Below are 10,765 nucleotides of genomic sequence, written 5' to 3'. Positions count from 1 at the left end.
GCCGCTCCGAGCTGCCCCGGGAGCCTTCTCCCCTGCGGGCTGCGCAGCCCCAGCGCCGCCAGCCTGGCTCTGCCCTCTCAGCGTCTCGGCCGCCGCTGCGCCGTGTCCCGGTGCCGGGCAGTGAGCGGCGCCACCGCCTCCCCCGGTCCCGGTCCCGCTCCCCCTGCGGCCGCCCAGCTCCCTGGGGGTGCTCCCCGGGCTGCCGTCGCCCCCTGCTGGCTCCAGCGCTGAAGTTCTCCTCCAGGCTCTCTCCAGCGCTTCTGCACCCAGCCTGGATCGGCGCTTGGGGAGGCTCTGCCCCCAGCTGACGGCGCCGGGGGGGCTTGAGGAGCACTTTCGGTGCCCAGCAGGGGACTGAGATGTCCGGGGGGAGACCCAAGCCCTCCTGGGGTCCCCTGCTCAGCATCAGCCCCCCGCCTCGGGGCTGGAACCCCCAGGTTGAGAAGCCCAAAGGCCCACAGGAAGCCCTGGGGGAATGGTCCAGGGTGTGAGGGCAGAGCCCAGAGACCACCTGGGTCCCTCCCCCCGGGGCATGGGAGAAGCCAAAAGGATGGATTTGGAGCCAAAAGTGGAGAAGACCAAATACATTGGGGCAGAAAAGCTGAGCCTGAGGGACTCAAGCACCAGGAGGGGACCCAGGAGGGACCCAGACAGCCGGAGGGGTCCCAAGCATCAGGAGGACCTAGGGGACCCCAAACATGAGGAGGGTACGTGGCAGAGGACCCCAAGCATCACCAGGGGACCCAGGTGCCCAGGAAGGAACCCAGGGGTCCAGGAAGGGTCCCAAGCACCAGGAGGTCATCCAGGGGTCCAGGAGGGACCCAGACTTCTGGAGGGGTCCCAGGAATGCAGGAGGGCACCCAGGCGGCCAGGAGAGGTCCCAGGCGTCCAGAAGGGGTCCCAGGCGGCCAGGAGGGGTCCCAGGCATCCAGGAGGACCCAGCTGTGCATGAGGGGATCCCATGCATCATGAGGGCACCCAGGTGGGAGCCCAGGCATCAGAAAGGCACTCAGAGGAGTCCAGGAGAGCGCCCAGGCCTCAGGAGGGTGCCCAGGCCCAGCTCAGGTGGTGCTGAGCAGGCGGCGCTTGGGGGCGGTGGCAGTGTAGGGGTGCCAGCGCCACTCGACGTCGGCAGCGTCGCCCTGCTCCAGCGTGCCCAGGCGGATCAGGTAGGCTGTGGGGACAAGTGGGGACACCTTGGGGACATGTTGGGGACACAGGGGGCGGGGTGGGGGGCGGGGGTGGGGGCGCAGGGGGGCAGCTGGGGGCACACTCACGGCGCAGCTGGAACCGGGGTCCGACCTCCTCCAGCTCCACCGTCCTGCCCCGGCGCTTGTAGACGTGGTTCCTGCGGGGGGGGGGGGGGGTCAGTCGTTGGGGGGGGGTCCCCAGGGATGTCCCCCCCGTCTCCCCTTGCCCCCCTGCCCCAGCCCCTCCCCCACCTGACCAAGATGACGTCGTCCTGGTTGGCGAAGGTGACGACGCGGCGGCTGTCCGGGCGGGGCACCGGGAAGAGATGCTTCAGGATGGTCCCAACCTGGGCAGGGCACAGCAGCAGCTCAGCCCCACCCCGGCCCCACCCCCGGTGTCCCCAGCACACCCCAACCCCCCCCCCACGACCCCCCCCCCACGCCCTCACTGGCCCCCCCCCCCCCACCCCAAAGTCCCCAGCCCCGGCCCCTCGCCATCCCAACCCGCTCCCCCCGCCCCCCCAGGCTGTGCCCATGCCCCCAGAGCCCCCTGCCCCTTACCCTTCGGCCCAGGGGGGAGTCCAGGTGGAGCAGCAGCAGGTGGGGGGCGGCCAGGGGAGCCCCCCCCAGGCCCCCAACCTCCTGCCGCAGGATGACGCCGCTGAGGGTGAAGTGGGCGGTGGGGCCGTGGGGCAGGTGGCACAGCAGCAGCCCGTCTGGGGCGGGGTAGGGGTCAGCAGGCAGCCCCCAGGAGCCAGCCCCCTCCCCCACGAGCCACCCACCTCCCTCATTATGCAAGCCCCTCCCTCGTTAGCATCATCCCTTCATTACTCCCTCCGTTAGCCACACCCTTCTCCCATCATCCCCGCCTGGGTCATTAGCCCCACCCCTTTGATAAGCCACACCCTGGCTGTTAGCCTATCCCCTCCATCAGCCCCACCCCTCTGTTAATCCCACCTCCATTAGCCCCACCCTTTTGTCACCCACACCCCTCCACTAGCCCCACCCATTAGCCCCACCCCTTTGTTGACCCCACCCCTCCACCAGCCCCACCCATTAGCCCCTCCCCTTCGTTGACCCCACCCCTTTATTGACCCCACCCCTCCACCAGCCCCACCCCTTCATTGACCCCACCCCTCCACCAGCCCCACCCCTTCATTGACCCCGCCCCACCCCTTCATTGACCCCACCCCTCCACCAGCCCCACCCCTTCATTGACCCCGCCCCTCCCCTTCGTTGACCCCACCCCTCCACCAGCCCCACCCATTAGCCCCACCCCTCCACCAGCCCCACCCATTAGCCCCTCCCCTTCGTTGACCCCACACCTTTATTGACCCTACCTCTCCACTAGCCCCACCCCTCCACTAGCCCCACCCCTTCATTGGCCCCGCCCCTCCACTAGCCCCACCCCTTCATTGACCCCACCCCTCCACCAGCCCCACCCATTAGCCCCTCCCCTCCACCAGCCCCACCCCTTCATTGACCCCACCCCTCCACCAGCCCCACCCATTAGCCCCACCCCTCCAGCAGCCCCACCCATTAGCCCCACCCCTTCATTGACCCCACCCCTTTATTGACCCCACCTCTCCACTAGCCCCACCCCTTCATTGGCCCCGCCCCTCCACTAGCCCCACCCCTTCATTGACCCCACTCCTCCACCAGCCCCACCCATTAGCCCCACCCCTCCAACAGCCCCACCCATTAGCCCCACCCCTTCGTTGACCCCACCCCTTTATTGACCCCACCTCTCCACTAGCCCCACCCCTCCACTAGCCCCACCCCTTCATTGACCCCACCCTTCCACTAGCCGTGCCTGTTAGCCCCATCTATTGGCCCCACCCTATTAATTAGCCCCACCCCAGTTAACCCCACCCCCTCCACTGGCCCCACGCAGGGCCATACGGCCCCCAGGGTGTGTCCCCTCCTCCCCCCAGAGTGTTCCCTCTGTCCCCAGAGGGGAAGGAGCCCTGGGGGTGGGGCAGGGAGGGGCACAGGAGGAGACAATGCAGGGTGGGGGAGATGGGGCCTGGAGGGGCCAGGGGGGCACAGGAGGGTGGGGGGGACCACGGGGGGGCCACGGCCCCGGGGCTCACCGGGGTTGCCGCGGGTCTCGTGCACCACCAGCAGGTCGCTGACCCCCGCGGCCTGGCAGGCCCCGACCAGGGCCCCCAGCTCCGCCCGGCCGCGGTTCATGCGCCGGGCACCCGGCACCAGCAGGCACAGCTCCTGTGGGCACCCAGCCTGGCACCGCGCCCCGCACCGCCCGGGGACGCCAGCCACACCCGACCCCACCCGGGGATGCAGACCACACCTGACCCTGCCCAGGGACGCCGACCACACCCGACCCCGCCCAGGGACACCGACCACACCCAACCCCGCCCGGGGATGCAGACCACACCTGACCCTGCCCAGGGACACCGACCACACCTGACACCGCCCAGGGACACCGACCACACCCGACCCCGCCCGGGGACACCGACAACACCCGACCCCGCCCCGGGTTGCAGACCACACCTGACCCCACCCGGGGACACCGACCACACCCGACCCCGCCCCGGGTTGCAGACCACACCCGACCCAGCCCAGGGATACCGACCACACCCGGCCCCACCCAGGGACACTGACCACACCCAACCCCACCCGGGGACACCGACCACACCTGACCCCACCTGAGGACACTGACCACACCCGACCCATCCCATGGACACCGACCACACCCAACCCCACCCAGGGTTGCAGACCACACCTGACCCCACCCGGGGACACTGACCACACCTGACCCAGCCCAGGGACACTGACCACACCCGACCCCACCTGGGCACATCGACCACACCCAACCCCACCCAGGGACACCGACCACACCCGACCCCACCTGAGGACACTGACCACACCCGACCCATCCCATGGACACCGACCACACCCGACCCCACCCAGGGTCGCAGACCACACCCGACCCCACCCGGGGACACTGACCACACCCAGGGATGCAGACCACACCCGACCCTGCCCAGGGACACCGACCACACCTGACCCCACCCGGGGTTGTAGACCACACCTGACCCCACCCAGGGACGCCAACCACGGGGTTACAGACCACACCCGACCCCGCCCAGGGACACCGACCACACCTGACCCCGCCCAGGGACACCCACCACACCCGACCCCGCCCGACCCCACCTGGGGACACCGACCACATCCAACCCCACCTGGGGACACCGACCCCACCCAACCCCCTGGTGACCCTCAAGCCCCTCCCACCAGCCCCACCCACCTTGGCAAAGAGGCGGAGCCGCGAGCTGGGCTCCCGGGAGGTGGTCACCATCACCCTGGGGGGCTCCAGGCCTGCCCAGCGGTACTCATCGTCCTGGCTGCCTGTGCCATCTGCAGAGGGCACAGCACGGGAGGCTCGCAGCCGCTCTGGGGCTGCTTGGGCCTGCTCTGGGGCTTCTCAAGGCCCTCTGAAGGGGGCAGCAGTTTGGGGGAAAATACAGCAAATTCAGGAGATTTTAGGGGGGGGAAGTTTGGTGCCCATTTTGGGCTAAAGCTGAGCCAATGTGATGCCCATTTTGGGCTAAAGCTGAGCCAATGTGATGCCCATTTTGGGCTAAAGCTGAGCCAATGTGATGCCCATTTTGGGCTAAAGCTGAGCCAATGTGATGCCCATTTTGGGCTAAAGCTGAGCCAATTCAATGCCCATTTTGGGCTAAAGCTGAGCCAATTCGATGCCCATTTTGGGCTAAAGCTGAGCCAATTTGATGCCCATTTTGGGCTAAAGCTGAGCCAATGTGATGCCCATTTTGGGCTAAAGCTGAGCCAATTCAATGCCCATTTTGGGCCCAATCTGTTCCCACTTAGAGGCCAAATTTCAGCTCCTTTTTTGGGGGAGAAAAAGCCAAACTCCACTTTCATTTTGATGGGTTTTGGGGCAGAGCTTTGTCCTGTGTTTTGGGGCTAAAACCTGGGAAACTGGGGAAATGTCCAAGTCTGATCCTCATGTTGGGGGTGCCTGTGGGGAAACCTCCCCCCCCTGTTTTCCAGGTGAATTTTGCTGCCCCTTCGGGAGGCATCGCAGCAAACTGCAGCTGGATTTTGGGGGGCATTCAGAAAAATCCCAGCCCAGTTTTGGGGAGGATTTAAGGCAAACCCAGAAGCTTCTTTTGTTTCGGGGTGAAATGAGGCAGATCTGGTCCCTGGCTGCCCTCACCCAGCCCTGGGGTGTCCAACTCCAGCTCCTTCTGCAGGGCCAAGGCCTCGCGCCGCAGCTCGGTGGGCAGCAGACGGTTCTCTGGGGGGGGAGAGGGCACAGGGCATGGACAGATGGACACAAAACTGGGGGTCTCAGCCCCCAATAACCCCCCCAGGCCCACCCCTCCCCCACTCTCCCTCCCCCACCTCCTCTTTACACTCTCTTTAATCTCTCCAAACCCTCTTTAGCCCCCCTGAAACCCACCCTTGCCCCACCCCCACCTTTACTCCCCTTTATTGCCCCCCGCCCCCTTCATCCCCATGATTCCCCTTTTGTCCCCTCCCATCACCCCCTTAACCCTCCCTCAATCCTCTTTATCCCCCACCCCCCCTTTTCCTGCTTCTTCTCCCCCTTTCTCCCCAGCCACAGATTGAACCCCCCAAAACATTTACCCCCCCAAGCCCCCTTTACTCCCCCAAATCCTCTTTATCCCCCAGCCCCCCTACTTAACCCTCTCAAACCACTCCCTATCCCCCACATCCCTCTACCCCCTCTCAAGCCTTTTCTCCCCTGAACCTCCCTTGACTCTGCTCAAACTCTTTCACCCCCCCAAATCCCACTTGATCCTCCCACACCACTTCAGCCCCTTCAGCTCCCCTTTAGCCCCTCAGCAGCCCCCCAGATCCCCACCCCTCCCTGCTCCCCACCCTTCCCTGCTCCTTCCCTTCTGCTCCCCACCCCTCCTTCTCCTTCCCTCCTGCTCCCCATCCCTCCCTCTCCTTCCCTCCTGCTCCCCATCCCTCCCTCTCCTTCCCTCCTGCTCCCCATCCCTCCCTCTCCTTCCCTCCTGCTCCCCATCCCTCCCTCTCCTTCCCTCCTGCTCCCCTCCCCTGCTCCCCACCCCTCCCTCTCCTCCCTCCTGCTCCCCACCCCTCCCTCTCCTTCCCTCCTGCACCCCACCCCTCCCTCTCCTTCCCTCCTGCTCCCCACCCCTCCCTCTCCTCCCTCCTGCTCCCCACCCCTCCCTCTCCTTCCCTCCTGCTCCCCACCCCTCCCTCTCCTTCCCTCCTGCTCCCCACCCCTCCCTCTCCTTCCCTCCTGCTCCCCTCCCCTGTTCCTCACCCCTCCCTGCTCCTTCCCTCCTGCTCCCCTCCCCTGTTCCTCACCCCTCCCTGCTCCTTCCCTCCTACTCCCCACCCCACCCCTCCCCCCCATCCCTCCCTGCTCCTTCCCTCCTGCTCCCCTCCCCTCCCCTGCTCCCCTCCCCTCCCTGCTCCCCTCCCATTTCCCACCCTCCCCTGCTCCCCTCCCTCCTGCTCCCCTGTCCTCCCCTGCTCCCCACCCTTCCCTGCTCTTTCCCTCCTGCTCCCCTCCCCTCCCTCTCCTTCCCTCCTGCTCCCCTCCCCTCCCCTGCTCCCCTCCCCTCCCTGCTCCCCTCCCATTTCCCACCCTTCCCTGCTCCTTCCCTCCTGCTCCCCACCCCTCCCTGCTCCCCTCCCCTCCCTCTCCTTCCCTCCTGCTCCCCTCCCCTCCCTCTCCTTCCCTCCTGCTCCCCTCCCCTCCCCTGCTCCCCTCCCCTCCCTGCTCCCCTCCCATTTCCCACCCTTCCCTGCTCCTTCCCTCCTGCTCCCCACCCCTCCCTCTCCTTCCCTCCTGCACCCCACCCTTCCCTGCTCCTTCCCTCCTGCTCCCCTCCCCTGCTCCCCTCCCTCCTGCTCCCCTGTCCTCCCCTGCTCCCCACCCTTCCCTGCTCTTTCCCTCCTCCCCCCCACCCCTCCCTGTTCCCTCCCTCCTGCTCCCCACCCCTCCCTCTCCTTCCCTCCTGCTCCCCTCCCCTCCCCTGCTCCCTTCCCCTCCCTGCTCCCCTCCCATTTCCCACCCTTCCCTGCTCCTTCCCTCCTGCTCCCCATCCCTCCCTGCTCCCCACCCCTCCCTCTCCTTCCCTCCTGCTCCCCACCCCTCCCTCTCCTTGCCTCCTGCACCCCACCCCTCCCTGCTCCTCCCCTCCTGCTCCCCACCCCTCCCTGCTCCTTCCCTCCTGCACCCCATCCCTTCCTGCTCCTTCCCTCCTGCTCCCCACCCCTCCCTGCTCCCCTCCCCTGCTCCCCTCCCTCCTGCTCCCCTGCTCCCCACCCCTCCCTGCTCCCCTCCCCTGCTCCCCACCCTTCCCTGCTCCTTCCCTCCTACTCCCCACCCCACCCCTCCCCCCCATCCCTCCCTGCTCCTTCCCTCCTGCTCCCCTCCTCTCCCTGCTCCCCTCCTCTCCCTGCTCCCCTCCCCTCCCTCCCCTCCTGCTCCCCACCCCTCCCTGCTCCCCTCCCGTTTCCCACCCTTCCCTGCTCCTTCCCTCCTGCTCCCCACCCCTCTCCCCCACCCCTCCCTGCTCCTCCCCTCCTGCTCCTTCCCCCCTGCTCCTCACCATCCAGAGCCTGCCTCAGTTTCTGCTTCTTCTCCTCCTGCCGCCGCAGCTGCTCCTCCTGCGCTCGGCGCTGCAGGTACTCGCGGCGCTGCCGAGCCTGGCGCCGCAGCTGGACAGACACAGCTCAGGGGAGAGCCCGGGGGGGGATGGGACAGGGACAGCCCGGGGGGGGGAGGGACAGCCTGGGGGGGGGATGGGACAGGGACAGCCTGGGGGGGGCAGGGACAGCCCGGGGTGGGGGGGATGGGACAGGGACAGCCAGCCCGGGGGGGGGGATGGGACAGGGACAGCCTGGGGGGGGGATGGGACAGGGACAGCCAGCCCGGGGGGGGGGATGGGACAGGGACAGCCCGGGGGGGGGGATGGGACAGGGACAGCCAGCCCGGGGGGGGGGATGGGACAGGGACAGCCCGGGGGGGGGGATGGGACAGGGACAGCCCGGGGGGGGGGATGGGACAGGGACAGCCTGGGGGGGGGATGGGACAGGGACAGCCAGCCCGGGGGGGGGGATGGGACAGGGACAGCCCGGGGGGGGGGATGGGACAGGGACAGCCCGGGGGGGGGGATGGGACAGGGACAGCCAGCCCGGGGGGGGGGATGGGACAGGGACAGCCCGGGGGGGGGGATGGGACAGGGACAGACAGCCCCGGGGGGGGGGATGGGACAGGGACAGCCCCGGGGGGGGGGATGGGACAGGGACAGCCCGGGGGGGGGGATGGGACAGGGACAGCCCCGGGGGGGGGATGGGACAGGGACAGCCTGGGGGGGAGGGGAAGGGACACAGGGACAGCCTGGGGGGGGGAGGGAGGGCACAGGGACAGACTCACGGCCCGGCCAGGCCTGCCGCGGCTGCGGCTGGGAGAGGGCCAGGGACAGCTCAGGGAACAGCAGAGAGGGACACAGGGGCAGGGGGAGGAGGCGGAGGGCACCGGGGGGGGGCTCCTGAGGGGCCCCGTGGGGCCAACACGAGGACGGGGGGGGGGGGGAAGGGGGGGCCACTAGGACACGGGCGCGGGGGTCCCGTGAGGACACGGCGGGGGGGGGGGCTCCGTAAGGGGCGGAGGACGAGCCTGAGGGGAGCCCCGGGCCCGGCTCCGGCCCCGGCTCCGGCTCCCCCTTACCATTGCTGCTCACGCTCCCGCGCCGCGCTCCACGCGCCGCCGCCTCCCAACAGCGCCGCCGCTGATTGGCCGGGCGACGGAAGACCAATGGGAGCGCCCGGTGCTGCCAGGGAGGAGCGAGCCCGAGCGAGCCGCGTTCCACAGGCGGGGAGGGGGCGGCGACCGCTGCGCCCTCACTCAGGATGGCGAATAGGGGAAAGGTGACGCTGCGCCCTCACTCAGGATGGCGAATAGGGGAAAGGTGACGCTGCGCCCTCACTCAAGATGGCGAATAGGGGAAAGGTGACGGTGCGCCCTCACTGAAGATGGCGAATAGGGAAAAGGTGACGCTGCGCCCTCACGCAAGATGGCGAATAGGGGAAAGGTGACGCTGCGCCCTCACTCAGGATGGCGAATAGGGGAAAGGTGACGCTGCGCCCTCACTCAAGATGTCGACCGAGAGGGCTTCAGCACGCCGCGCCGCCAGCACCCCTAGGAGAGCGCTGATTGGTGGAGCCTCAGGCGCTAGGGCTCGGTGGTGGCTGTGGGCTTAGGTTCAGGTTTCGCCTGGAAGGGAGCTGCAAAGGTCACCCAGTCCAAGCCCTGCAGCCAGCAGGGACATCCTCAGCTGCAGCAGGCTGCCCAGGGCCCTGTGCAGCCTCCCCTTGGAGATCTCCAGGCATGGCCCCAAGCCCCTCCCTGGGCCACCTGTGGCAGTGCTCCAGCAGCCTCCTGCTGCAGAACTTGTTCCTCACATCCAAGCTCAACCTGCTCTGCTCTCAGCCCAAACCATTGCCCCTGCTCCTGGCCCTGCAGCCCCTTGGCAGCAGTCCCTCTGCAGCCCTCTTGGAGCCCCTGCAGGGGCTGGGAGCTGCTCTGAGGTCTCCCTGCAGCCTTCTCCTCCCCAGGCTGCACAGCCCCAGCTCCTCAGCCTGGCCCCAGAGCAGAGCTCCTCAGCCTCTGTTCCTCTTGGGGGCTTCCTCTGGACCCTCTCCAGCAGCTCCAGGTCCTTCCTGTGCTGAGGGCTCCAGAGCTGGACACAGCCCTGCAGGTGAGGTCAGAGCAGAGGGGCAGGATCCTCTCTCTCCAGCTCTGGCCACGCTACTTCGGGTGCAGCCCAGGCTGCCCTTGCCCTGCTGTGTTGCCAGTGCCCACTGCTGGCTCCTGTCCAGCTTCTCCTCCACCAGCACCCCCAAGTCCATCTCTGCAGGACTGCTCTGGATCTCATCAGCCCCCAGTCTGAACTGATACCCAGGGCTGCCCTGACCTAGGTGGAGGACCTTGGCCTTACCAAACATCATAAGGCTCTCCTCAGCCACCTCTGCAGCCTGCCCAGGGCCCTCTGGTTGGTTTCCATCCTATCCTTCAGCCTTACCTACCTCACCATTCAGCTTGGTGCCACCTGCAGACCTGCTGAGGGGGTCTCAACCTCTGTGTTGCTGATGAACAGCACTGGTACCAGTGCAGACCCCTGAGAGACACCAACTTGTCTCCTGTCTGCACCTGGGCATGGAGCTGTTGACCACCACCCTTTGAGTGCCACCCTCCAGCCAGTACCTTCTCCACTGCCCTGCACACCCAGCACATCCTCAGCTCTGCTGAGAGTGAGGATTGTCCCCACCCAGCTGCACTTGGTCTTGTTGAACCTCCTGAGGTTCACCTGGTTAGGGTTGGTGTTAAGCTAGGCTTAGGGTGTTAGGTTTAGGTGTTGGGGTTGAGAGAAGAGCTCAATTTAGTGTTAGGTTTTGGGGTTAGATCTTAGGGTTTGGGGTTAAGGCTAGGGCTAGGGGTTAGGGTTGAGGTCAGAGCTCATTTTAGTGTTAGCAGTTAAGGCTTGGCTTTAGTTTAGGTGTCAGGGTTAGACTGAGAG

At 67.2% G+C, this 10,765-nt stretch overlaps 1 protein-coding gene across 1 annotated transcript; it reads right to left on the bottom strand.

Moving 5' to 3' along the window:
• Positions 1-569: 569 nt before the first annotated feature.
• Positions 570-8,996, bottom strand: LOC137456646 (U3 small nucleolar ribonucleoprotein protein IMP4-like). The gene is made up of 9 exons (XM_068168211.1): positions 8,917-8,996; positions 7,796-7,904; positions 5,395-5,475; positions 4,462-4,571; positions 3,284-3,416; positions 1,752-1,906; positions 1,443-1,537; positions 1,278-1,348; positions 570-1,174 (listed from the first exon to the last, which is right to left on the bottom strand). The coding sequence occupies exons 1-9, from the start codon at positions 8,917-8,919 to the stop codon at positions 1,062-1,064; spliced, it is 870 nt and encodes a 289-aa protein (XP_068024312.1). The 5' UTR covers positions 8,920-8,996; the 3' UTR covers positions 570-1,061.
• Positions 8,997-10,765: the final 1,769 nt, after the last annotated feature.

Source organism: Melanerpes formicivorus, unplaced genomic scaffold (genome assembly GCF_026170545.1).
Source record: "Melanerpes formicivorus ecotype bairdi unplaced genomic scaffold, bMelFor1.0.p_v2 SCAF_134, whole genome shotgun sequence".
In the NCBI taxonomy this organism is placed as follows: Eukaryota; Metazoa; Chordata; class Aves; order Piciformes; family Picidae; genus Melanerpes; species Melanerpes formicivorus.
This window is presented reverse-complemented; position numbering and strand designations above follow the sequence as displayed.

Bases quoted from the DNA above. Each gene is read 5' to 3' on its own strand.
- LOC137456646 (XM_068168211.1), bottom strand. The intron at 1,907-3,283 runs GTGAGCCCCGGG...ACCCCGCCCCAG, and splicing joins CGAGACCCGCGGCAACCCCG to ACGGGCTGCTGCTGTGCCAC. The intron at 1,175-1,277 runs GTGAGTGTGCCC...TTGTCCCCACAG, and splicing joins ACCCCGGTTCCAGCTGCGCC to CCTACCTGATCCGCCTGGGC.